General features: G+C 45.8%; 3 protein-coding genes across 11 annotated transcripts in view; 1 reads left to right on the top strand and 2 right to left on the bottom strand.

Annotated features, from left to right (window-relative positions):
- The window catches only part of KIAA0586, an 83,329-nt gene extending 68,334 nt beyond the window's left edge, over window positions 1-14,995 (bottom strand). For 4 of the 5 annotated variants that reach the window (XM_082216561.1, XM_082216563.1, XM_082216564.1 and 1 more), the window contains exons 1-9: window positions 14,822-14,995; window positions 12,237-12,592; window positions 9,946-10,028; window positions 9,129-9,198; window positions 8,183-8,249; window positions 6,816-6,981; window positions 6,186-6,422; window positions 3,885-4,050; window positions 1,769-1,945 (exon numbers count right to left, since the gene is read on the bottom strand). In XM_082216561.1, coding sequence (XP_082072687.1) covers window positions 1,769-1,945; window positions 3,885-4,050; window positions 6,186-6,422; window positions 6,816-6,981; window positions 8,183-8,249; window positions 9,129-9,198; window positions 9,946-10,028; window positions 12,237-12,564 — 1,294 coding nt within the window. In that variant the 5' untranslated portion in view covers window positions 12,565-12,592; window positions 14,822-14,995. The remainder of the gene's footprint in view (window positions 1-1,768; window positions 1,946-3,884; window positions 4,051-6,185; window positions 6,423-6,815; window positions 6,982-8,182; window positions 8,250-9,128; window positions 9,199-9,945; window positions 10,029-12,236; window positions 12,593-14,821) is intronic. The other variant, XM_082216562.1, reaches the window with a different exon arrangement.
- A 97-nt stretch (window positions 14,996-15,092) lies between these two features.
- Window positions 15,093-19,343, top strand: TIMM9 (translocase of inner mitochondrial membrane 9). Of its 5 annotated transcripts, none has more exons than XM_082220189.1 (4): window positions 15,093-15,223; window positions 16,733-16,796; window positions 17,984-18,079; window positions 18,766-19,343. In XM_082220189.1, exons 2-4 carry the CDS (start codon window positions 16,758-16,760, stop codon window positions 18,898-18,900), a joined length of 270 nt encoding a protein of 89 aa, XP_082076315.1. In that variant the 5' UTR covers window positions 15,093-15,223; window positions 16,733-16,757; the 3' UTR covers window positions 18,901-19,343. The 5 variants fall into 5 exon arrangements, with proteins under 5 accessions (XP_082076315.1, XP_082076312.1, XP_082076316.1 ...); XM_082220186.1 differs by lacking the exon at window positions 15,093-15,223 and adding an exon at window positions 15,270-15,369; XM_082220190.1 differs by lacking the exon at window positions 15,093-15,223 and adding an exon at window positions 15,316-15,374.
- Window positions 19,281-24,980, bottom strand: TOMM20L (translocase of outer mitochondrial membrane 20 like). The gene is made up of 5 exons (XM_082220079.1): window positions 24,817-24,980; window positions 23,376-23,419; window positions 22,057-22,138; window positions 20,523-20,665; window positions 19,281-19,469 (listed from the first exon to the last, which is right to left on the bottom strand). Exons 1-5 carry the CDS (start codon window positions 24,947-24,949, stop codon window positions 19,425-19,427), a joined length of 447 nt encoding a protein of 148 aa, XP_082076205.1. The 5' UTR covers window positions 24,950-24,980; the 3' UTR covers window positions 19,281-19,424.
- Between the last annotated feature and the right edge of the window lie 2,675 nt (window positions 24,981-27,655).

Raw genomic sequence — 27,655 nt, 5'->3', positions numbered from 1 at the left:
GTAGGCATTCCCTCCATAACACGCACAGACATTTCCCCTTACTTTTTAGGAGGAAAAAAGTGAGTGTTATGGTGCAAAAAATACGGCATTTATAAATTATATCTATGCACATGTGCGAGCAGACATCATATGCCAACAGTGTGACGCGGCAGCTTAAAAAGCCAATGCAATTCTGGGCTGCATCAATAGGAGTATAGCATCTAGATCAAGGGAAGTAATAGTGCCACTGTATTCTGCTCTGGTCAGACCTCACCTGGAGTACTGTGTCCAGTTCTGGGCACCACAATTCAAGAAGGACACTGACAAACTGGAACGTGTCCAGAGGAGGGCAACCAAAATGGTCAAAGGCCTGGAAACGATGCCTTATGAGGAACGGTTAAGGGAGCTGGGCATGTTTAGCCTGGAGAAGAGGAGGTTAAGGGGTGATATGATAGCCATGTTCAAATATATAAAAGGATGTCACATAGAGGAGGGAGAAAGGTTGTTTTCTGCTGCTCCAGAGAAGCGGACACGGAGCAATGGATCCAAACTACAAGAAAGAAGATTCCACCTAAACATTAGGAAGAACTTCCTGACAGTAAGAGCTGTTCGACAGTGGAATTTGCTGCCAAGGAGTGTGGTGGAGTCTCCTACTTTGGAGGTCTTTAAGCAGAGGCTTGACAACCATATGTCAGGAGTGCTCTGATGGTGTTTCCTGCTTGGCAGGGGGTTGGACTCGATGGCCCTTGTGGTCTCTTCCAACTCTATGATTCTATGATTCTATGATTCTATGCTGCCCACTGATTTTTAACGATAAGTGTGTAGCAAATTGGCTGTAATAATGTTACTTGTCTGAGCATTAGTAAAATACTGAAGCAACATGATGAATACTAGAGAATTGTAAAATTCACATATGGGATTGTAAATAAAATAATAATAATAATAATAATAATAATAATAATAATAATAATAATAATAATAATTTATTTATACCCCGCCCTTCCCTGTTCAGAAAACTGGGCTCAGGGCGGCTAACAACAAATTTAATCAATTTAGGGGGGAAATCCATCCAATAAACATTAGATGATCACCAGGGCTAGCTGGCTAAATTAGTCCTAATTGGGCCAGCGAGGAGACCAGGGGAAAATTAGCTGTGGAATCTTCATAAAAAGGGGCAGGGGAGGGAAGAAAGGGGAATAAAAGATCAGGCTAAGTTCAAATTAAAGGCCAGGCGGAATAGCTCTGTCTTACAGGCCCTGCGGAAGGAAGTTAAATCCTGCAGGGCCCTGGTCTCATGGGACAGAGCATTCCACCAGGTCGGAGCCATCACTGAGAAGGCCCTGGCCCTGGTGGAGGATAATCTGACTTCCTTAAGGCCCAGAACCTCTAAACTATGATTATTCATGGACCTTAAGGTCCTCTGCAGGGCAAACCAGGAGAGGCGGTCCCGTAAATACGAGGGCCCTAAGCCACAAAGGGCTTTAAAGGTCAAAACCAACACCTTAAACCTGACCTGATACTCTTTTTTGATACTCTTTTTGAGCTGTAATGGACAAGTTTATATTATAGCTTACTTAGTATAAAAGCCTAATACACATTCAAAGAGTGTGAAATGCTTGAAAACTGTGAAGTCTCGAGTGGTGCTGATAAAAAACAACGATACATCTAATGCCAACCAGAGCACTGTTGATGTAGGTGAGAATAGTCATGGTTGTGGGAACACAACAGCAAGTGGGCAGATCCACATCAACAAGGAGAAAGAGAAGCTTTGAAGCTTCCTAGAGCTCACCCAAAGTTCTTCCACAAGTTGACTGTTGCACATTTTCTTTTTCTCCAACCGGTTGTTCTCTCTTTGCCAGTTTCTGTGAGATTTTAGTATCTTTAGATACCGGCACAGGAGCGTATCTGCGTGGTGCTGGTGTCTTCTGCGAACTAATACCGCGGCTTTCATGTTTCCGGGAACATGCTTGAATGTGGGGAGATAGGTTTGCCCAATTAGAAAAAAGGCATATTAAAGAGAGTGAGCAGTGAAAAGCAAATCACCCAAATTATGCCAGCGGTTAAAACAACTTCCTCAAGATAGAACAGTCTCAACTTGTCATATAAAGAGAACACACATTTTGCAAAACAGAGCTGGATATCTGGAAGGAAGGAAGTGCCAGATTATAGTCATGCCCATCTGTTTCATAAGTACTTAAAACACATGTCATGAGCTACAATACGTGCTTGGTGACTGCTCCAGAGTTATGGACTTCTGGAAATCTGCCCAAACCTGAACATGTTTCAGAAGCGATCTTTCAATTTAAGAAACCTTTCAGTAGTAATCAACAGAGGGAAGTGGAGATGGAAGAAAGAGGAGGTTGCTGAAGTTATGCCCTTTTGTCTCTCCTGTCTTCCACAGCTGGGACATTTACCGGTAACCTATTCACAGGCAGAATATTCACAGTTCACTATTCTGTTCGTACTAGAACCCAGCTACTATTCAGTAGCTGCAGCTACACAAACCTCTCCATTACTTTTTTGCTATGCGTTACTATGCATTTCAACACAGGGACTCTGATCCAGAAGTCACAGCAACCCTTGGTTAAGGAGGCATAAGTATTCAGATGTCTCAACTGAAAAACCGTCTGTCAGGGGCTCAGGAACAGAGGTACAGGGGAGAGAGGAAATGGAGAGCGAAGGGGAAGGATCTGAGGGCAGCGTAGGGGAGTATGACAGCGACCCGAGAGATTCCATGAGCTTCTCCAGCGAATCAGAAGATTCCCAGAAGGAGGCGCCGATGGTCAGGGCAAGGGGGTCCCAGGGGGGACACACCAGAAACAAGGGGCCAGCGGGGACTCCCAAAGCAGCAGCGGGAGATCAGGACCAGCTTCCCCACCAGAGCGTAGTGGGGGGGGGGTGAAGAGTCCCAGGTGTCAGGATCAGCGTCTCCTCCAGCAGGGAGAGATGAGTCAGGGCTGACCACGCCTCTATCGGAGAGTGGGGGAACGGAGGGGAGGTCAGGTCCAGCTGGCCTCCCCGAAGGGGGAAGCAGTGACAGGAGCAGTGTAACGGTCAGGAGGAAGGTTGCCAGCTGGGCGCGCGCGCCAAGTTCGAATGTACAGGCGCGGGGGACAGCAGAAAACCCGGAGTGGGAACCAGGTCCTAAAGCCCGCCGGAGGCAGGGGGAAGACTCAGGGGACTCAGCGTCAGAAGAGTCTAGGAAGGGTGAGACCCCAGCTGACAGGCGGACCCAGAGGAGGAAAGAGCAGAGGAAGAGGTGGAGCAAGGCTAGAGTCTTAAACTGGTGTCTGGGGGGAGGAGATTCAGACGGAGCTTCGGCGGTCTAGAGTTTCAGACGTAGAGCTGCACGCTGCGGCTGTGAAAGGAAAACTGAACTTCAATAAAGACTTTTGTATATAACAACGAACCAGCGTTGGTCCTTTGTGAGCTGGGACCTCGGGCAGCTCTGACACCATCATTTATGATTGCTGGCAAACCACAAACCGCAATCTGAAGTGGGTTTGGTGTTAGGATTGTGGCCATTGCTCTGCCACCACAGGCTGCTACACCATGACGTGAATTTAGGAATCTGAGAAGACTGAAGATGAGAGGAGACAATCATGGTTTAGCCATTCCATGGCTGGAAGCTCACATCATAGTTTGGGTTCTGAACTATGATTAATTTTAACCATGATTTGGTGTGGCCTTAACTGAGCTGAACTAAAGGCAAGAATTAGTTTTGCCATTATTGCTTTGGAGCATGAAGCAATCTTAATCTTATGCCTGGTCTACTTTTTATGGAGTCTTAAATTGAAGACGACAAGAGCTAGAAAACACACAATTTTAACTGAAAGGAGATGCACAGTATCAGCATTTGCTGCTTTGCAGTTCTATACAAATCAGAGCAACCCAATCCCTCTCACCTTGCACAGGTATGGCGTTGGAAGGAAAAAAACCATGCTGGTGAGCAGAGATAGGGTCAGTAAGAGGCTTCCCTGCTTTCATGGCACGTGTTGCCGTTCTTTTGGAAGCTGCTGTGTTGACATCTTGGAAGCCACCCGAGTTCAGTGCAGAGCTAATCAAACGGGACTAGGAGAAAGAGGTTTCAGTTCAAACACAGGAATAGCTTGTCAAGAACTTCCGTGCACAAAAATGACAGTATCAGTTGCAGAGAAAATATCATAAATACTGGCCTGTAGCTCAGGGGCTCTGCCCACCTCTATGGGCTGCCCACATGGCCTCCAGCTTAGCCCTAGACTCCAAAGACCTCCCTCCCTTTATTCAAGGGTCTTCTTGGAAACAGTTCCCCATTTGCGGAATGTCTTCCCTGGTGAGGTGCCTCTGTTTACCACGTTGACGTTCAAGAGGAATTTTTAAACATCCCTGTTCATCCCGCCATTTGATGGGTGAAAAGTACCGTTCCTGGCAATCTTGAGAATATTAGTTGCGTGGAAATTTGACCATTTCCAAATGTTTTATTTATTTATTTATAATGTGCTGTTGGCCTGTTATGCTGCTTGGCACCCCAGACTCCTTTGGGAGGAAGGTCAAGAAGCTTATTTATTAAGGGTTGCAGTCAATGTACTGCTAAGCCTAAGGTTCTGTCAGTGCAAGGATTTCTCTTTGCGTAAGGGAACATTCTCCCCCTCTGCTTCCTTACCCCATATCTGCTCCAGGGGTAAAGGTAAAGGTACCCCTGCCCGTACGGGCCAGTTGTGTCCGACTCTAGGGTTGCGCGCTCATCTCGCTCAAGAGACCGGGAGCCAGCGCTGTCCGGAGACACTTCCGGGTCACGTGGCCAGCGTGACTAAGCGGCATCTGGCGAGCCAGCACCAGCGCTGCACACGGAAACGCCGTTTACCTTCCCGCTAGAAAGCGGTACCTATTTGTCTACTTGCGCATAGGGGTGCTTTGGAACTGCTAGGTGGGCAGGAGCTGGGACCGAACGATGGGAGCTCACCCCATCGCGGGGATTCGAACCGCCGACCATACGATCAGCAAGTCCTAGGCGCTGAGGTTTTACCCACAGCGCCACCCGCTCCGGGGGTACCCTCCCCCAACCCTATGGAGCACATACAGGAACAGTATATCTCCTCCTAAGGGTGCCATTCTGTGTGTTTTTGTGGGTTGAATCTTGAGAAGAGCATGCAGAGGTGGGCTTGCAAAAGCTGCTTCCCCCTTTCCCCACCAGAGCCTGCTGAATCGGGTGGGACCAGCTAAGTTGACCTTTCCTTGGGATCCAACCATGGGTTGTTAATATTCATAGGTTATAACGACAGCAGCATAAGGTGAGCAACATAAAGGCACAGTAAACCAAAACAAGTTCCCTTAATGCAGTTACATTTAAAAATTGTAGCCACGGGTGATGTACAGAATATTCTCATGAAATGAAACAGCAGGGTTCTACATTTTGACCTTGCCATGGTGATCCATGCGACGGCCACCTCCAGGCTTGACTACTGTAACTAGCTCTATGCAGGGCTGCCCTTGAAACTGACCCCAAATCTCCAGCGGGTGCAGAATGCTATGGCGAGACTCGTCACGGGGTCCTCGCCGGGGGAGCACATTCATCCGGTGCTATACCAGCTGCACTGGCTCCCGGTGGAGTACAGGATCAGGTTTAAGGTGCTGGTTTTAACCTTTAAAGCCCTATATGGCCTAGGACCCTCGTACCTATGGGACCTCCTCTCCTGGTATTCCCCACGGAGGACCTTAAGGTCTGCAAATATTAACACCCTGAAGATCCCAGGCCCCAGAGAGATTAGACTGGCCTCGACCAAAGCCAGGGCCTTTTCGGCTGTGGCCCTGGCCTGGTGGAACGCACTCTCACAAGAGACTAGGGCCCTGCAGGATTTGACATCTTTCCGCAGGGCCTGCAAGACGGAGCTGTTCCGCCAGGCCTTTGGACAGGGTTCAGTCTGATTCTTTTCTTTCTGTCTGTATAAGAACAAGCATTAAAGAGGCCTCCTAGCCCGCTCACAGGTCCTTCATAAGACCAGTGGTAACAGTTGGCTCTGGAAAATATTAACCACTTTCAATTTTACCCATGGACCGCCATCTGTCCAGATTTTGCTCTGAACTAATTTCAAGATGTATTTTAACTAATTGATTGCCTGTTTTTATGTTCTTATGCTCTTTGTATACTGTCTTAAGTTTCATGATGTTAGCCGCCCTGAGCCCGGCTCTGCTACAAATAAAATAAATAATAATAATAATGCCAGTACCTGAATATTCATTTGCTGCTGCTGCAAATTTTCCAGATGCTGAATTCGCTGTTCCATGAACTGATTCATCTGCTTTTCAAGTTCGCCGACTCTCTGATGGCAAGGGGGCCCCTCAGGCTGTTGGGCCTTCAAGATAGCTTGCTGGTCTGCAACACGCTGCAGCTGTTTGTCTGTCTCCTGCAACTTGGTAAGCATTTCGGACACAGAGCTCACTTTTGCTTCCAAGTCACTCTGGACCTGGAGGGAAAGACGCAAGCCAAAAGTTGTGAAGGCCATAACTTCTCTCCCCCAAGCCTAGATGGTTGTCCTTGCGTTGCAAGAAAAGCTGCCCTTTAACATGGCTGAGTCTGGTCCAAGGAATTGGAGGGCTACCCACCAATTTCTAAGTGGTCTGTTGGTTAAAAACGGAACTCAGGTTTTCTGAAAACAAGATCTAAATTCCATTTCCAGCACACACACATGCATGCACCTTTCAACACACCCCCACAAAAAAATCTTGGAGAGTTTAGTTTTCACAGGAAGCTTACGAAGGTTTGTTTACATTTTTTAAAATATTTGCAAGTTGTTTCATGGAGGGGAAAGGCAGGGAATATTTTTTTAAACAAATAAATAATGAAGCCAGTTACTTACTTTGAAAAGTGGGGCTGTAGAAGCTATAGCTGCTGCTGTGGCAGCTGCAATGGTTGTAGCTGACTCTATCTCGCTTTGTGTTGACTTGGTACTGTCCTTTTTGTCAGAGCATACATCATCCAGCAGTTGGACCTTCACCTCTTTAAATACAGGAACAGTCTGAATTCTAAATATACAAAACAGGCATGGAAAAGATGTTTTTATTATTTTCTTTTGTAAGAGCCATTCCCCCCCCCCTCTAAAAGTATTTTCAGTGAACTAATGTCACTTCAACCCTGGAACATGAAGAGGCATCCAGTAAGATGTTTTACACCAGGACATACTACTTGTTCGTCTTAGGTGGGATTCCTGCATTGCAGGGGTTGGACTAGATGACCCTTGGGGTGCTCTCAAACTCTACAATCTGTCTACTTCTTGAAGCCTCAAAGTACACCCCTGCCTTTTTTTAAATTTTTGAGTCTGTAGATTGCCTGCTCTTTTTGGCTGTGTTTTATTTTGTGTTTGGGCTTCTGTTTGTGGGATGGTTCCTAATATCACAAATTCGCCTTCAGTAAAATGGGTATTTTGTAGTGCTCATGCAGTAACCCGCTGCCTTGCAGGACATCTTTGGGAGAAGAAAAAGGGCTCCGGAGTAAACCATGTGCAAATACAGAATGGAGCCCATAAGGCAGTTGGGTGACGCCTTGTACACTGCCTTCTGGCAGCTCCTGCAACCAAGCTGGCACCAAACATCTTGCTTTCCTTTCCTTTGGACCACATCAGCGAGGCTGAGAAGGGGAGTCTTGTCATCAGGGCAGCTCAGGACCTCCAGACACGCTGCCCAGGCTTGCACCCTGGAGAGGCCACTTCATTTTTAAAAAATACAGTGGTACCTCTAGTTGCAGACACGATCCATTCCGGGGTGCGAAAAGTCCGCAACTAGAGCGGCGCTTCTGCGCAAGCACGGAGCGCGATAGACCGCTTCTGCACATGTGCGAAGAGTGCAGAACACTTCTGCACATGCAGCGAAAGCCGGAAGTATACACTTCTGGGTTTGCCGTGTTCGCAAGATGAAAAGACACAACATGCACCTAACGCAACGCGAGGTATGACTGTATTTCCAAATGTGCCCCTGGGCTGCTGCAACTGGCAGGAGCTCTCCAGGGTTCTAGGCAGAAAGTTAATTCCCACCACCTGCGTACAAAGCTCAGTGGTACAGCACATAAGAAGATCCCTACATAAGAAGCTTTCAATGCTGCCAGTTTTCTCCAGCGATTCTACCCACTGTGTCCCCAGCATATTAGCAGACAGCAGTAACACTTTTGAGCCATTAAGGAATTCATAGATGGAATCAAGTAAACAGAAGCATTCAACATTTGCTTCCTTACCTCTGCTTGAATACAGCTCTTACAGCCTCCTTCTGCCCAGTATCATACTGGGAAATAAACATGTCAGCTAATGTGGAACAAAAAAACAGAAGAAACTATACTCATTAGAATCTAAACAAAGCACAACCTTACAAAAAGAAAACAAAGGCCTGTTCGGATACCACTTATCATCAGAATCTCTACAAAGATGGAGATCAGATCTTGGGCTCACTTGTCACCTTATCACAAACTCGCACAGAACATAACATTTTGCTGTACGCTGCCCTGGGCAACTTTGGGAGGAAGGGCGGGATTTAAAATTCCCATCATCATTGTAATACCAGAATTTATGGAGACCAGGCTTTATTTTGAATCTGGAATTTCTCTAACATTGTAACTGAAACCCTGCTTTCAAGCAGATTCCGGACAACTACTGTTAGGCACACAACATTGCAGCACAATCAGAACACTAAGATTTTAACTGTTAACAGCTCAAGTCACACCTAAAAGTTATGGACAAAAATATCACATGAAGCTATTGAATTTTTGCCGCATTGATCGATTATGAAACTTAATTTACATTGTGCCTGAGCGACTGTGGTGTCCATTATGCTGTCCGCCCCCCCCCCATTGATATCTGCCCTCCCTCTCTGCCAGCTTCTATAGTAGGGAAAGATGGAAAGAACCCAGAAGTTGCCTCAAAAGAACCCGGAAGTGTTGACTTCTTCCTTTCCCTCATTCACATCCCCAACACTGCTACCATTGTATACCTTTTGTGTACTTGACTACTTCGATAAATGCTCGTTTTCATCTTCAGTATTTAAAATATACCCCGAAATATGGGGGAAATTGTCCCCAAAGGACAAATAAAACCAGGAACAAAAGTTGCACTCCTATGCACATTTACCTAGTAATAAACACCATTGCTAGTTTCACAGCGCATTTGCAAAGGAGTGAGTTGCATTACCTTTTTGTTTGCTGCCATCCTCTTTTACTTGTGAAGGAATGTGTACTCCAGTGTCGTGTGAATAAACCTGCTTTGGGGGGGGGGGACGAGAAGGTAAGAGAATAATATAAAATAAGCTTTCATGTATTTTATATTTCTCAAATAAAATCACACTGTTATTTAATTCCAGAGGGTAGCATTGTGACATCTTAACAACTCAGAAATTTATTATGCCATCTGCTTAAATCACAATAAATCTGTTCATTTTTAAGGTCCTAAGGTCTGTTCATTTTTAAGGTCTGGTTTTATTACTATATAACTGTTCCTTATGTGCCAAATATATAGAATATATAGCAGATATGCTGAATAGGTACATTTAAAGCAGCAATCGACAATATTTGACCTGCAAAGCCTCCAGTACAATTGCCAGGCAGCGAACATCTTAACAGCTCAGTTGTTGCTGTTTTTAAAAGCTTCTAAACATGGTTTGCAGAGAAGTTTAAGAAAATGAAACACTAAGGTTATAAAAGGAGAGGGAAACAATGAAGTAAAAAGAAAGGCAGAACAATTTTGTCTCAGCTATCACAAATTACAAGTCCTTAAAAGCACCCAGAAACATTTTCAACATATTTCAGTTTGACAGCAGTAACTTCAGAATTACAATACTGTGAAGCTGATAAAACTCATCTTGGGTGGTGGTTGCAATACAGACACAAAGGCAATATGCAAAAGAGAAATACAAATGGACAGTCTTCTGATATTTGGTAAGCAAGGCGTATGGGAACAAGCATATGAAATATCGTCTGTAGACCGAAGAACAGAATACCACTGTGCTTACCTCTGGAGGTAACTCTGAGGGCTCGCTATCTTTTTTAGTTGACAATAGTTCTGAATGTCTACCGGTATACCTGCTTACAACACCTAGAAGAAATGTCAATTCACTGGGTTATATCTCGATTGACTATCTTGCTTATAACGCTCATACTTGCAGAGCACTGATCAATCAATCAAACCTTTATTACGGTCATAGAGCAGCATAGGTAGGGTGGGGTACAATCATTTAAAATCTGTAAAACATACTGGAAAGCTAAAATTATTAAAAGAGAAGGTATATATAAAAGACGATAATAATCTAAAAAAAGCTAAAAGAAGGGTTAGGAGCATTAAACGGGTGCGGAAGAGCTCAAAAGGTTAGTATATAAAAGGCTATGACTATCAATTTACAAAGCACTCTGATATGGGTGTTCATTAAATCTAGTTTGTGGCGCAGGTCATCAACCAACGAATTTTGAACGCTACTGTGCAGAACCTGGCACCACTGTACAGTGGTACCTCGGATTATATACGCTTCAGGTTACATACGCTTCAGGTTACACACTCCGCTAACCCAGAAATAGTGCTTCAGGTTAAGAACTTTGCTTCAGGATAAGAACAGAAATCGTGCTCCGGTGGCGCGGCAGCAGCAGGAGGCCCCATTAGCTAAAGTGGTGCTTCAGGTTAAGAACAGTTTCAGGTTAAGAACGGACCTCCGGAACGAATTAAGTACTTAACCTGAGGTACCACTGTATGTTGTAGCAGGGTTGGTATCTGAAAGCAGCAGGGAGGTATAGAATTGTCCTGTGTGCCCTGGGTACTTATGGAGTAGTGGGGAGATGAGGATAATACAGTGGTGCCTCACAAGACGAAAAGAATCCGTTCTGTGATTCTCTTCGTCTAGCAGTTTTTTCGTCTTGCGAAGCAAGCCCATTGACGGATTAGCGCTATTAGTGGCTTTTAGCGGCTTATCTGCTGATCGGATCAGCAGATAAGCGGCTTAGCGGCTTAGAAGAAGGAGGGGGGAGGGGGGGAAAACAGCAGGAACTCGCAAGCCATTGTCGTCTTGCGAAGCCCGCCCATAGGAAATTCGTTTTGCGAAGCACCTCCAAAACGGAAAACTCTTTCGTCTAGTGAGTTTTCTGTCTTGCGAGGCATTCGTTTTGCGGGGCACCACTGTATGAATGTCTTTATAATATAGGCACTGGAGAGGCACATGCTCTATTATTTCTATCTGTCCAGAATCACAGGGACATTGTCTCTCCAAGGAAACAATCTTCCTATAAGCAGACTACTAAAGAGAACTACAGAGTCTGTACATGCCACCAACACATACCATTGTAATGTAGGTTATAATCCGTTAAGCTAAACAGCAAACACCGTCCCATCTTCACTGAAATCCTCCAGAATCACTCAACCATTCTACACCCACTTGGAGCAACTGAAAAGCCACAGCACGCCTGGTAATACAACTGCAGTTTAACTTAACAATGTTTGCCCATGGACCTAGAAACTCATGATGGCTATGCTCTGCCTCACAGTATTGCTCCTGAATATGAGTTGCTGGAAACCACGGGGGAGTGCTGCTCTTATGTTCAAGTCTTCTAAGGACATAGCTGCCTCATACTAGGAAGTCTCTCTTACCTCGGATAAACCACAGTACAGTGGTACCTCGGGTTAAGAACTTAATTCGTTCTGGAGGTCTGTTCTTAACCTGAAACTGTTCTTAACCTGAGGTACCACTTTAGCGAGACCTCCAGCTGCTGCTGCTGCGCCACCAAAGCACAATTTCTGTTCTCATCCTGAAGCAAAGTTCTTAACCCGAGGTACTATTTCTCGGTTAGCAAAGTCTGTAACCTGAAGCATCTGTAACCTGAAGCATCTGTAACCCGAGGTACCACTGTAAAGGTGGTCAGAGGGGCTGTGAATCTGTCACCACTCTGACAATGCAAAGGCAAAGTAAGAGAAGACAAAACCAGATGTGATCAAATAAATATGATAGATTTGTTTGTTTGTATTTATGTAAGCCCAAGGTTAGGGGCGCCTTGTTTTGATTTCACGTAAGCTACTCTGGAAGCCTTTTAGGCTGAAGAGAGAGGTACAAATACTCTGAATAAATAAATGTGATGGGGAGTTGAGGACCGACATTCCTAATTTACTGGACATTTTCCCCGTCAGCTAAATTAACATATTTGACAGAGTCTGTACTAGTTATGGCCTACAGAGACAACAGCCTCAGACAAATGACAACTGATAACAAATGAAGTTTTTGACTAACTTCAAAAAAATAACAACTGCGCAGGGCTACAGACATACCCTCAGTTACACCTCCAGAGGTTGCTGCTGTTGGCTTATGAGATGCAGGTTTGTTGGCCAACAGTGCTGGTGGAATATCAGCTGCACCATCAACCGTCAACACAGCACATTCTGGACGACGGGGTGGAGGCACTTCCCGAAGCTTCTTCACAGAAATGTGTATTCTTTTCTTGGTGCAAGCAGCAGGCTTGCTGTCAGCGGACACAGCCGTCCGAGGGTCAACGGGCTTCTTTTTCATGGGGAAGCTGGTGGTGCGGATGAGAATGTCACCAGCAGTGAGGCTATCAGAATAACTCTTGTTCACACCAGACGTCTCTTCCACTTCCATTAACAGCTCACGGCACAGGCGTCAGTTTCTATGAAACAAAACACAAGATGACCCACAATTTCACACATAGCAAATGGAGAAAAGGGGAACACAGGTGCAAGGATTAGGATATCAATCACTTATTGCTGTGATTATGACAAAATTAAAGGTAAAGGTAAAGGACCCCTGGAAGGTTAAGTCCAGTCAAAAGGGACTACGGGCTGCGGCGCTCATCTCGCTTTAGGCTGAGAGAGCCAGCATTTGTCCAGCATGACTAGACTGCTTCTGGCGCAATGGAACACCATGACATTTTATGTACATTTTATGACAAAATGTACAAGATGCTCAAAAGATAACCCCCTTCACCCATTTAAACAAAGGAGTACTGCATGCCATCCTCATGTGCCAAGGGATGTTTTGTTTACAGATGTTCTGAGAAGAAAAAAATGCACAGTAGGCAACTGTTAAGTCTATCTGAAATGACATCCTACAGAGAAGAAACTAAACCGTGATCCAACCAACTTGTATAGAGGGATCGTAAGGCTCTTGTTCACAGAGACAGAATTCCCTCTCTGCCATATCCCTATACGGCAAAGACTGCAGAGTTAACAGAGATCCTGAAATGGGATGTGGATAGAGGTGCAAGAGTCTTATGTTCCTCTACTTCTACACGGGTTACGACAATTTCAGATGGCTTCACAGAGGGCAATAATTACTTCCAAGTTCCTTGGGGAAGGAAGACATGGTACTCGTCTATAAAGGCACTCAACCCCTTGAACCACAAGGAAAATGTCATCTCCCCAAGATGAACACAAGGGGTCCTAGGCATGCAAACACTTTAGAATTAAAGAACTGTTCTAGACTTCACTGGACCTAGGTCTGTCAAATGCAAAATTCTGTTTCTGCCTGCCCACACTGCCGTAAATCCAGTGCTGGCTGTATCCAGAGGTATGCCATCTGAAAGTTCGCTTATTTTGTTTGTTCGACTGTCAATTGTACACTTGAAGGAGCATCTCCACCCCCCATCGTTCAGCCCAGACACTGAGGTCCAGCTCTGAGGGCCTTCTGGCGGTTCCTTCACTGCGAGAAGTGAAGCTACCAAGAACCAGGGCCCATCCTGTGGAACACTCTCCCATCAGATGTCAAGGAAATAAGTAACTATCAGATTTTTAGAAGGCATCTGAAAGCAGCCCTGTTTAAAAAGGTAAAGGGACCCCGGACCATTAGGTCCAGTCGTGACCGACTCTGGGGTTGCGGCGCTCATCTCGCTTTATTGGCCGAGGGAGCCGGCATACAGCTTCCGGGTCATGTGGCCAGCATGACTAAGCCGCTTCTGGCGAACCAGAGCAGCACACAGAAACGCCGTTTACCTTCCCACCAGAGCAGTACCTATTTATCTATTTGCACTTTTGTGCTTTCGAACTGCTAGGTTGGCAGGAGCTGGGACCGAACAATGGGAGCTCAACTCATCGCGGGGATTCGAACCGCCGACCTTCTGATCGGCAAGTCCTAGGCTCTGTGGTTTAACCCGCCCTGTGGAACACCCTCCCTTCAGATGTCAAAGAGATAAATAATTACCTGACATTCAGAAGACATCTTAAGGCAGCCCTGTTCAGGGAAGTTTTTAATATGTAACGCTGTACTGTTTTTAACACTGATTGGGAGCCGCCCAGAGTGGCTGGGGAAACTCAGTCAGATGGGCGGGGTATAAATAATAAATTATTATCATTATTATGATAATGATGATTCAGGGCTTTTTCCCCCCAGCCAGAACTCGCTGGAACTTAGTTCCGGACAGCCTGTCAGGCGCGTGCTGTTGCCTTTCTAAGAGAAAAAGAAGGAGGTGTTCAATGGTGAGTTCTGGCCCCTCATTTTCTAGAAAAAAATAGATTATAGATTTGCACACTGCCCCTTCACCCGAGGATCACAGGGAAAGTCAGCTTGCAGTCACAGTATTTTAATATACTTTTGGAAGCCGCCCAGAGTGGCTGGGGAAACCCAGCCAGATGGGCGGGGTATAAATAATAAATTATTATTATTATTATTATTGCGGTATAACACCACAAAGAAGCACACAAAGAACACAAAACAATAACCTCCCCCCCCCGGTGCCCCATTTATACTACATTTATTTAAAAGCGGGTGCAGGGAAAAAGAGGTGGCGAGGGGGGGTCCCCCCCTCAAAGCTCTGCCTCTCTGGAGCTCACCTTCCATCCTCCTCCCCCCCCCCGAAGACTCCCCCCTCCCTTTCCCTTCCTCCCTCCTCACAGCCACCCACCGGGAAGCACCGCCTGTTGCCATGGTAACAGCAGCCCCGCCAACCGGGGCTCCCGCCGCTCCCAAACGGACACATTCAGCCCAGCCCCTTCCTGCGCCTTCAAAACAAATCAGAAAGCCGGACGCTAAGCGCGCGTGCGCCGCTTGTTTTAAAAGGAGAAGGGAAAGCACGCATGCGCACAACCCACGCCCGTCATCCGCACGCGGGCGCCTCCCTCTCGCTCCTCTTTCCCCGCCCGACCGCGCTTGGTCTGTGCCACGGGAAAAAGTGTTCCGGGTAGAAACTAACCCCACTGCGCAAGCGGCCCCACCCTCCTGAACTCTCTCTCGTTATCGCGCCTAACCTGCCGAAGCCCTCAGGCCCCGCCCGCTCTCTCGAGTTTGTCAGGCTGGCGTCGCTGGGGTAGGACTTGGGTGTGTGTGGAGGGGGGGGGGAGCTGTCTAAAGGGGAGGGCGCGGGGGACCCTTTAGGGCGACGCACCCCGCGCGGCAGATGGAAGGTAAAGCTATCCTAGAGTCTGCCGGCGCTGATTCGTCTCCAGCACGAGGGTAATGTAAGATGGGGCGAAGGAGCATTGGGGAGCCCGGGGAGGGGAGACGGTGCTTGCGGTAAGCGCAGGCTGTGGGGGGAGATGAGTTTGTGGGGAAAGGAAGGGCGTGGGAGGCCCTAGGGCCCTAGCCGCTGAACAGGGTTGCCATCTTCTTCAATGAGGACTGCGCCTGTGCCTTTAATAGCGGCTTCCCCATGGTAAATCTGCAAGGTGGAGCTTCTCTTAACAGGGAGAGGAAATCCCGCGCGAGAGCTCTGGTTGCATGGATTTCCAAAGCAACCCGGGGCAGGGTTCTTCTTAGGGGCGTAGTTGGACCCAGGGGTAGGTGGCAACCCTGGGGTGAAAGGGAGAGGGAGGAAGAAGCCAGGAGGGGGCGCCTATGGGTTCCCTGCTTATGAGTTCCCTGCTGACTTCCAGCGCTGCTCCTCTTAAGGAGGAGGGAAGGTTGGAAGCATGACCTTGGCTGGCTCAAAAACTGACTCTACATGCCCTTCACTTTGGGGAGGGAGCTAAGCAGCCGTGGGGTCGGGGGCTTGCATCTGGGAAGCCTGAACTGAAATCCCACCTTGGGTACGCTGCATATCTCTGTATTTCAAAGCCTCTGCCTTAAAAATAAAGTCAAACATGATATCACTGATTCAGACAATTATGGGTGAAAAATGTGTACCTGCTGCCATATCATAGCTGTGGTTAGGGAGTGTGTGGTGTTGCACATGTGTATTACATTTTTTACATGTAAAGGGACCCCCCCAAAAAACTTGTGAAAGAACCCATACAGGGCTGCCAGAAGATAAACTTGATAAAGATGATAAGCATTCCCACTTATTTGGCACTTTAAAAATGTATCAATATTTATTTGATATTTCACCTTTTTTCATTATGGAACTCAAGGCAGTATGCATGCGGTTCCCAGGTAGTTACTCATCCAAGCCCGAACCTGCTTTGCTTCAGGAAGGTGGTGGCCTCACATGCCTTGAGGCCACACCCTGAGACCTATGACAATTGCTGTCCCACAATTGCATATACTTTTCTTTCTGTGCATAACCGTATATTACAGCAGAGTTCTCCCATCGTATTTCTTAGTTCATTTGGGGTATTTATATTCAATATTTGTATACTGCCTTCCATATATAATAACCAAATTGTGCACAAGAGTACAAGAGGATTACAAAATTTGGAATAAAACAGCAGTTGCTAGGTGGGTAGTTAAAATAATTCAAATGGTATTAGTAGCCGGCAAAGGCTTCCAAGAACATATATTCCCCCCAAAAAATGAACAAGATTTAGGCTGCTGTGTATTACATTTCAGGCATAAACATTTCTGAATGATTGCTGATGTATACATCTTGTGTTCACTTTAGGTGGCAGTTATCTGAGCGCTAAAATATGGCTGGACAAGTATCAGAATCTGATCAGATCAAGCAGGTAAATGCTGTAGCTCCAAAGGGTGCTTTTGAAATGTCGGTGTACCTAACACTTTGGCAATTTGTGTGGTTTTAATAGCTGTATGTAATAATGTATTTATCAGCACAGAGCTGATGCTCATTATATGCTATGTTAAGTTCATTTCTCTCGGATGCATGTTGCCCCTGCCTACCCCTTGTGTGCTAATTCTTCAAATAAAGCAGGAGTGAGGAACCTTTTGGGCTCCACAGGCCAGGTCTTTATCAGGATCGGCCTGTCAGACCAAATTTGACAGGTGACTACCCAACTGTCAGTCACATGATATCATTATGCCAGCAAATGATTGACAGGTAAACAGCCCTTGTACACCTGTCAGAATCCCTTGCACCTACTGCTGCTGTAGGGAAAGTGGGAATTAAGTTCTGGTGCTTTGCCAAGTAGCAGAAGGCGTTTGGGAACCCTGCTGGCTTCCTTTTCTACCTTATAAAGTGGGGACAAGACCAGACGCTTTCTCTCTCCCCTGTTGGGAGACAAGAGAGATAGCTCTACCCTGTGGAGGAAGGGAAAGAAAGGCTTTTCCCAGTCTTGCTCCTTCCTCCATTAAGTTCCCCAATATCAGGGACTTGAAGCAGGAGGGGGCAGATGGGGAAAAGGCTTTGTGAGCCTCCCCCTCTTCCCACTTTTAAGTTTCCAGCATTGGGGACTTGAAGGATTAGATGAGGAGACTTGTAAAGGCTTTTCCAAATCTCCCCCTTCCTTCTCTGTGTCCAGTGTCAGAAACATAATGGAAAAGGGAGGAGACTTGAAAAAAGCTTTAAGATGGCCTTTTAGCAAATAGTAGCTCATGAGCTGTCTTAATGCCTCTGCCAAAAGCCTTTTTGAAGTATCTCCCATGCATGAGCTGCTACAAAAGGTGCTTTTGCACAGGGCTTGAATCACCATTTAGCTGATGAGTAGGGATTAAATCCTTCTGCCTTGGCTGTGCAAACCTGTTCCTTGCCAAAAATACTATCAAGCAGCCAATGCAGGATTAAACCTGGTTCTCACACTCATCAGCTGATGTCACCAGTGATGTCAGCTAATGGGCAAATGGATATGGTGTAAAGAAAATGGCATCCCAGGCCACGATTGGCCCACAGACAGAGATTCCCCACCCCTAAAATAAAGGATCTGCCTAGTTCTGAAGATCTCTCTTGATTTATTAACAGTTCAAGGAATTTCTTGGGACATATAACAAATTGACAGAAACCTGCTTCCTGGATTGTGTGAAAGATTTCACCAGCCGAGAAGTCAAGCCAGAAGAGGTATGCGGCTATTCTATGCCCTTTGGACTTGTACCTGGTAGAACTTCAGTGTAAATTTGCACGTTAATCAAGAAAGCTAGCTAAACCAAACATTTCAAAAGAGATGTAGCTCTTCTGTTTATGTGGCTCTCAGGTCAGATATTAATTGGATTGAATAACAATAAAAGGGCCCTGCTGGATCAGTCCAAGGGTCCATGATATTCACTCACACAGCTCCCTTATTTGTTAAATGCTAGAGTGAATGACAAAAAAGATTCAAAAGATTGAAGCCCTACAAAATTGTTAATGGCACATTGTCATCAAACACTGGAAGGCAAAGAAAGCACTGAATGACAGAGACAGATAAACATTATGTATTTCCCTAATGTGGGTTTGTTTCGAAACTGAGTCAATGTTGTGTTAAAATTCCAGCTCAGTGGTAAACTAAAAAGGGGAGCTTTGGCAAAGTGGTACATATTTGTGTTCAGTTTTCCCATTTTCCCAGAGAAGCAGTGTATTTAACCCTCAAAGTTTATTATACATTTTCATTGTTATTAGTATATCTTAAAATTGCCATGGGAAGATAACTTCATATAGGGTAAGGTTCAAATGTGAAAACGCAAATGATTTCCATGTTCAAATTACTGAATTTTTTAAAAAATGTGAGTGACTACAGGGTTCTTCCCATCTCTCCCTTCTTGATATAGATGACTTGCTCAGAGCACTGCTTACAGAAGTATTTAAAAATGACCCAGAGGATATCTATGAGGTTTCAGGAGTACCACATTCAGCAGAATGAAGCGCTGGCTGCCAAAGCAGGACTTCTTGGCCAGCCTCGCTAAAAGGCAGGGATTGCCTTTGTGAAGGAGTGCCAACGTTGATTGCATTGCACACAAAGGTGCATTGGTCCCCACCGCTGCTGCGGCAACATCTACCAGCTCGGAACAGAAGAGCTCAGGAAACAACTGAACTGTGGAAACCACCAGGAGCTGCAGTTGGGGTTGGCAGTGGCTGCAGAGCTGATGGAGTCTGTTCCGAGATTGTCTTCTATTGTGCATTGAAATAATGTTGATACCACCTTTTTTCTGGAGGCTTACAGATTTGCTTCTGACCGTCACTAGGTTAAAGATGGGGAGGGAACAACTACATTTTAGTTTTTGTTGTTTCTTAATGACTTAATTTTTAATACACAAGCGTGTTGTCCAAAAATTATATCCCAAAGTGTCTAAAGCAAGGTTTATTTTTTATTTAATCAAAGTAAAATAAATTGAAATTACTGTTTTCACCGAGAGTCTTTGGAAATGAAGTATCATAGGCTGCTATAAGGTCCTGCCTTAAGAGTAGCCCCTTGTGCGACGCCACATTCTCATTCAACGGTAGGATCCTGGTCACTCAGGGCTGTCTCAAGCCGCTAGCAGAGGGGGGGGGGGAAACATGTCAATGGCATGGGTACTTATGTATTTAAACTTTTGAGTTCCGAAACTTTTAAAATGTTCTCATTTCCCTCCCAAGGACAGATTTATGTCCTTCAATTATTATCTTTCTTCTCACCTTTGCAGCCCCAAGGTGTTGGTACCCTTTGTCTTTTAGCCTATGGGTGATGGTGGACCACTCACAGTAGACTAATGAAAGCAATATACTTGGATTTAAGCAAGAAGTTCAACATGGACAACATTCTAATTTATTTAAAGTCGTGGCAGTGTGGGCCCAGTGAATGACTTGGGAACATCAGAAGCTGCAACACTGCTGAAACTAAGCAAGTGTGCACCTGCTTAGCACCTCAAAAGAGTAGGATTTTAATATTAAAAAATAAGTAAATTGCAGTTCAAAGTATGGAGCAGAGTTCAGTTCTGAATCGCACAATACAGTGGTACCTTGGTTTACGAACTTAATCCATTCTGGAAGTCTGTTCTTAAACCGAATCTGTTCTTAAACTAAGGCACACTTTCCCTAATGAGGCCTCCTGCTGCCGGTGTCCTTCCACCATTTGGATTCCGTTCTTAGACCGAGATAAAAGTTCGCAAACCGGGACACTACTTCCGGTTTTGTGGAGTTCATAAACCGAATAGTTTGTAAACAGGGCTGTTCTTAAACCGAGGTACCACTGTACTAGTTTTAGCACACAATGCCCTAAAACAGCATTTTTAAACACTTTTGCCACAGTGCAGAGAATGGTAAGTCACATTGCATTTCTCCCCAAGCTGAGCCAAGGCCTTGCTACTGGGCATGAGTCCCTTCCTGCCAAATTCTTTTTTGAAATAAAAAATAATAAAGCTGAGCCTTTAATTAGCTGCCTGCCTGCGGTAATAATTAAACAAGTCGCAGCATGGCAACGTACAGAAATCTCAAGGTTCTGTACAAGCCACGAATGGCAAATTCTCTTATGTCTGAACACCATTCTGGTTAGACAGTGCCTCCTGTACAACATTCCCCTGCGTTTCAAAAGTGAACAAAGTCTACCTACTTGCACTGCGTATGGAATGTTGTGCAGAAGCATCTCAAATATATGGGGGGGTAGAGTGTGCTTCAAGACGTACATTAGCTGGTTTGGATGTGTGCACACGGCAATGGCATTGGCAAGGTGTTCGATGCTCTTGTTGTGTTCTCCTGTAATTGATTCAGACTCCTAAAACTCAGGTATTTGTGATCCTTGGAACTACAGTAAGCATTTGCACTCCATGTACCATCAACCTCTTAGTGCTCCCACAAGCTCAGCTACTAATTGTAGCTATCTGAACCTCTCAAATACTCTGAGGCACAAGACGCTGCAGCCCACCCTCCTCTGCTCCCTTCATCCACCCCATCTACTATGGGACAAAAACATTCCCTCATAGGGTTGCCATGTTCCAAAAAGTGAAAATCCGGACACAAAGGTTGTTGAGCTTTGAGACATTTAAGTGATTTTCGTTTGGATGCTGTTTGTGGGGGCCAAATCCCGGCTATGTCCAGGAAATTCCGGAGGTTTGGCTGCCCTATTCCTACATATTGTAGCAGGTGAAAGGATCAGTGAAAGGAAAAAGCACCCTCTTTTTGCTCAGGGTTTTTAAAAATTGCACCAATTTCAGTAAAGGCTTTGCTCCAAGTATCAGTAACTGGATGCAACCCACAAGTGGCAGAGGTCATCGGAAATCAATATTGTCCCAAACTATGTATTATGTGCAATTGGAGTTTGCCCTTCACCAAGCAGTCCCAGAATGGATTACATAAATGCAACAAATAAAGGCATTGTCTTTTCTGTAATTCGGAGCTACTTCTGAAGGGAAAGGTCAATTCTCTCAGTTGTGATTTCATGTACATTTAAATTCTTTATCCTGTACTGCCAAGCCTTCAGGGGAAACCAATGACATCGTAGCAGATCACTTTTGCTCAGTATTCAGTTTTCAGGAACAGAAACTTTAAATTCAGTTTTGTATGGGTAATACATTCCACAAGATACCTTTCGCAAACAGCAACAGCAGACAGCTATGAATTTGCCTGAAGTGCGTTAAAAAGATCATCAGGCTCATCTGTGCTAATGGTCTAAACCACTGAGCTTCTAGGGCTTGCTGATTAGAAGGTCAGCAGTTCAAATACCTGCAACGGGGTGAGCTCCTGTTGCGCTGTCCCAGCTTCTGCCAACCTAACAGTTTGAGAGCACACCAGTGCAACTAGATAAATAGGTGCCGCTGTGGCAGGAAGGTAAACAGTGTTTCCATGCACTCTGGCACCTGTCGCGGTGTCCCATTGCGCCAGAAGCAGTTTAGTCATGTTGGCCACATGACCTGGAAAGCTGTCTGCGGACAAACGCCGGCTCCCTCGGCCTGAAAGCAAGATGCACAGCACCCCACAGTCGCCTTTGACTGGACCTAACCATCCAGAAGTCCTTTACCTTTACCTTTTTTTTACTACTGCCCACCTAAGTGGCAATAGAAATGGATAATTTTCAGGCAATTTATAGTCTCTCTGTGTGTCTACACATATATGCATATTCCACAAAAGCCAGTTCCTCTTGTCCTTACCTCTTGCCAGCCACTCCTGTCCCAACTGTATCTCTTCAAGAAAGAACTCTTGTAGCTTTGCAGTATCTTTCATCTCACATAACTAAGGGTGTCACAAACATATTTTCAGCTTAACAAAAAGGAGCATTGGCTAATCAGTTTGAGGGCTAATGAGAATGAAGGGTGTAATGTAAAACAAAACAAAAATGTCTTTTTCTAAGATTAAGCGTTGAGTGCTGGGAATCATTTCTGCAGAAGCCCTTATTTTTCTAAGTACGTAAACCCACTGAGTGTAACAGGGCTTCAGTCTTGGAAGACTCCATGTGCACCAGCATGTAAACAGCCTATGCAGTTGCAGAACTATTTCCAGATTATTAACCAATATTTCAACATTCAGCAAAATTAATATCATTATCTGAAACTGTCATATATGAAACTGAAATATCTACAGGACCAGCCACCATTACAGAAGCACTTGCCATGTATTTGTGACGTGGCCTTCAGAGATTAATACAATTCCCACCCCTGACTTAGAGAATGGGTCAGAATTAGAATTTTTAAAAGCTGTGTAAGACTTTCATTCTTAGCTGAAGGATCACAACTAATATGCATGTTCATTACTTGCATGTCATTGTCAACAAAAACTACAGTGCAAGCCTATGCAGTCTAATTAGAAGTAAAACCCTCCCTTAATTCAGGGAGACTTGTTCCTAGATGTGCAGCCTTAATGTATTTCATAGATCTAAGGGGAATCGATTCCAACCCCTTGCAATGCAGGAATATTTTGCCCAACCCATAACCTTGAGATCACAAGTCTCATGCTTTACTGACTTAACTATCTTTACCCAGACGTTCTATTACATTTCTATTCCAATACTGTTCCCCAAAATCTGGCTGTTTCTGAAAAATTATGAAAACTATGAAAATTGACAAAATGATTCAGACTTCAAATTATCTGCAGTCAAATACAGCGTGTCTAAAAATCCTCTACCCCAATTTTCCATTCCCTACCATATTATCGAACCACAAAGCCTATCACTTTAGTAAAAAAATTAAATGCAAAAAGATTCCCAAGGATCTGCTAAGATTCTGCAAAATAAATCCTGTAGCTACTGGGTGCTATTGTCATATTGAAAATAAAAATGACAGTATACTTTTTATAAAATGGGTTCCCATCCTGTGGCTGGTGGAATTATTTTGATCATACTAGAGTCCAATTTTCACAAGCAATTTTTGTTTTTCAAAAATTAAACTTTTTGAGAGATTGGGGGGGGGGCGTGTCTGAGAGTCCCGTGGTGCCTACAGGTGCCATATCGGGGAAACCAAACATAATTTTTCACCTCTGCATCCTGCTTTTTTGCCTTTTCACACTCTTTTCTTCTTTCTGTAAGAGTAACATGGAATAGTCAGTATCCACAATTAACAGCCCAGAGCTGTGACATGTTTAAACTCAACTGGCATCATTGCGGCTGCCTGCCTGCCAACCATTGCAAACGTTAAAGCTGATGGGTGCAATTCTGCAGTGCTGATAACCTTCTAGGACAATTATGTGTGCCTTCACTGTAGCATACTACTGACCAACAAAGCAAAGCAAAGCAAAGCAAACACTCCCCTTGCTTTACAACCACTGAAAGGCGAACATGGTGATTAGATTAATATGCAAGTCATAGAATGCACCCTTGCATGCCGAATATCCTGGGATCTCCAGGTATATCGTGAAAAGACTCTTGCCTGAAACCCTAGAACAGTGGTTCTCAACGTGCATGGCGGGAGAGCGTGGCCAGTGTGGCAGGAAGATTCAAGGACACTTGAAACTGTTAAACATTTCAGTGTATTGAAATAAAAAAATTAAGGTCTTATACAGTGGACACTCAGGTTGCGAACGTGATCCGTGCAGGAGGCACATTCGCAACCCGCAGTGTTCGTAACCCGCAGTGTTGCTTCTGCGCATGCGCCGAAACCCGGAAGTAACCTGTTCCGGTACTTCCGGGTTTCGGCGCGTCCATAATATGTGACATTTTAGTGTATTTTTCATCTTTGTTGGAAGCCGCCCAGAGTGGCTGGGGAAACCCAGCCAGATGGGCGGGGTACAAATAATAAATCATTATTATTATTATAACCCGAAAACGCACAACCTGAAGCATCCGCAACCCGAGGTATGACTAAATAATAATAATAATAATAATAATAATAATAATAAATGTTCATAAATGTACCAACCAAGCACATACATAGATGTGTGGACCAAATGTCTGGAGCAGAACAGGAGGACCACCCTGAAACCCACCACCCATATGGGGAAAGGAGTATGCCTTCCCCCTCAAATTCCTTGGAGGAAAAGATGTGCTAGGAAATGGAGTCGTAGGACTACCTCGCAGGGTGGGTTTTTTCCCCCCAAAAAAGTGTTGATTAACACCAGGCATAGGCAACCTCAGCCCTCCAGATGTTTTTGGCCTACAACTCCCATGATCCCTAGCTAACAGGGCCAGTGGCCAGGGATGATGGGAACTGTAGTCCCAAAACGCCTGGAGGGCCCAGGTTGCCTATGCCAGGAAGGGTATCTGCGTAAGGCCCAACGCCTCCGCAAGCCTAATTCTCTCCCGAGGCCTCTGGACTACAACTCCCACCCTCCTCCTCCGCTGGCCACGCCGGCTGGGGCTGATGGGAGTTGTAGTCCGGCAGCCTCACGGCCGGGGATGGGCCTAGTTCCCGGTGGCGGCTCCTCCTCCTCCTCCTCCCTCTTTCCCCTGAGGCGAAGGCGAGGCCTCCCCCGCCACTCACTCTCCCTCAGCCTCCGCTTGAAGTCGGGCGCGCTGCGGCGCCGGTGGTCGAAGTAGAGGCAGTAGCCCAGCACGGCCAGGCCGCAGGCGCCCGCCACCAGCCACGGCAGCGCCCGCCACGCCCAGCGCTCCATGGCCGCCCAGGCGCCCGTTGCCGACCGCAGGGGAGAGAGGGAAGGAGGGAGGCGAGGCGGCGGCGGCGGCGCGTCTCTCTCTTCTTCTCTCACACAATTAAGTCTCCTCAGTGGCTTCGAGGTTTCCCCTTAATATAGAAAGCGGTTGGTATAGAAAGGAAAGGTGAATAATGGTAATAGCCTTGGGTGATTGATTGATTGATTGATTGATTGGCATTTATGTCCCACCTTCCCTCCAGCCCTGCCCCATTTTACCTTCACAACAACCCTGGGAAGTAGCTCCTCACAGGTCTCGGTTTGCAACTTCTGACCACTAAACTGCACAGGCTTCTCCTTGTGAAAACTACACTCATTTTCCCTTTCAGTAATAATAATAATAATAATAATAATAATAATAATTTATTTGTACCCCGCCCATCTGGCTGGGTTTCCCCAGCCACTCTGGGCGGCTTCCATAGAAACCAAAAAACACTAAAATATCATACATTAAAAACTTCCCTGAACAGGGCTGCCTTAAGATGTCTTCTGAATGTCAGGTAGTTGTTTATATCTTTGACATCTGGTGGGAGGACGTTCCACAGGGCGGGTGCCACCACCGAGAAGGCCCTCTGCCTGGTTCCCTGTAGCTTTGCTTCTCGCAATGAGGGAACCGCCAGAAGGCCCTCGGCGCTGGACCTCAGTGTCTGGGCAGAACGATGGGGGTGGAGACGCTCCTTCAGGTAGTTTATTAATTTCAGGAGTTTATTAATTATGGCATTCATAATCTACCCTTTCCCCCCCCCCCATCTGAGCTCAAGGCATTTCACTTAATTTCACACAACCCTGAGGCAGGGCCGGATTTAGGTTTGATGAGGCCCTGAGCTACTGAAGGAAATGGGGCCCTTGATATGTCCAGCTGTCCTTTGTCAACAACAAATCATCGCTTTTTTGTGTTGAATATATGCTATATGGTCATTTATGGACCTAATACAGTGATGGCTGAACTTGGCCCTCCAGGTGTTTTGGGACTACAGCTCCTATCTCCCTGGCTAACAGGACCAGTGGTCAGGGATGATGGGAATTGTAGTCCCAAAACAGCTGGAGGGCCAAGCTTGGCCATCACTGACCTAATAGGTATGTATCTAAAGCCATTTGCACATGTTGTTCATGCAGAATGTAGGCACCCTATATATAGAAATGAGCAAACCAGTGATAGGGATCAGGTTAGCAGGCGGGGCCCATGACTTACATCATAGGAGCCTACACAACTCAAAACACTGTTGCTGTATGTAGGTTTCATTTTAGTCGTACCTCGTTACGTTTGCTTCATTTTTTTTCAGGTTGCATCCTGTGGCGACCCACAAGTACCAGAAAGGGTTACTTCCAGGTTTCGCCGCATGCACAGAAGTGCTAAAGCTTGCTTTGCGCATGCGCACAAGTGTCAAATCACGCTGCGCACCTGCACAGATACGGAGCTTCAGGTTGCGGGATTTTCATGTTGCGAACGGGTCTCCAGAACAGATCCCATTCGCAACCAGAGGTACCACTGCATTTGTTTTGTACCTTATATTTGGGAAATGTACATCCAGGTTTTTTTCCCTTTAATTTTTTGGGGGCCCCCAAGAGAGTAGGGCCCTGAGCTATAGCTTGTTTAGCTTATATGTAAATCCGGCACGAGGTAGGTTAGGCTGTGACTGGCCCCCATAGCCAGTGAGCTTTGTGGGGTAGGATTTGAACCCTGGACTCTCTCCCAGGTCCCAGTCCGACGCTCTACAACCGCTGCACACCACCACTGGCTCTCAACATGTGGGGCACAACTTTGCCCCTTTTGCACCCCACAAATTATTATTCTTCTGGAGCCACCACTGATTTGACAAACGTTTGGAAGCGGTGCCTGGATTTCTGGCTGGGGGACAGGGGAGGAGGAGAGGGAAGTGTCAGAACAGGAAGGGAAGCAAGTGTATAAAATAGATTTAACATTTTATTTTGCTCTGTGGTTCTGGATGATGGGGGCTTCTGATGGGCTGGTAGGCCCCTGCACCCTTGCCAAAGTAAATGGCAAGGGGCAGAGGCAGTATACTACTGACTACCAGGGGTTGGGTGGGGAGAAGGCAGCCCCCACACCAAAGGGCTCTCTGGAGACAATCCGATGTTTGGATGGGACGGATTCTCCAGGTGCACAAGCCTTTTAGTCCCAATATAGAATTTTAAGCGCTTTGTGACAAGATAGTATTTAGGCACCGCTGCAGAACTAAACCACCACCTTGCAGAGATGGGGTTGCCAAGAGGGACACTTTTCCTCCATTCGTCTTTATCCCTTACGAACCTGGTGAAGTCAAAAGAGCAAGCATTTCACTCTTTTGCCTTTGTGTTTTCTCTCTGGGCTTCCTGGAAGCTTCCAGCTGGAATTAAGCATGTGGAGCCACTCTCCACATTGTGTTTGATGGATGCAGGCTGCTCTCTGGTCTATGCTTCCCTCTCCAATTGTTTATCAGTGACTAAACTGAAGTGGGGATCCTGACCAGATGGGTGCTGTAACCTGCTGGTTCCTGGATCTGGTTATTTGTTGCACAGGCTGTTCCGAGTTGCATTGCACACTCCCCCTAAAGTATCCAAAGTATCCCGTTTAGGAAACGTTCTGGATCCCACCTTGTCAAAGGAGTCTCAGGTGGCCTCTGTGACACGAGTGCCTCTTGCTAGCTCTTGCTGCTACACCAGCTACAGCCA

Source organism: Podarcis vaucheri (assembly GCF_965113315.1).
Source record: "Podarcis vaucheri genome assembly, chromosome: 1".
Classification (NCBI taxonomy): Eukaryota; Metazoa; Chordata; class Lepidosauria; order Squamata; family Lacertidae; genus Podarcis; species Podarcis vaucheri.
This window is presented reverse-complemented; position numbering and strand designations above follow the sequence as displayed.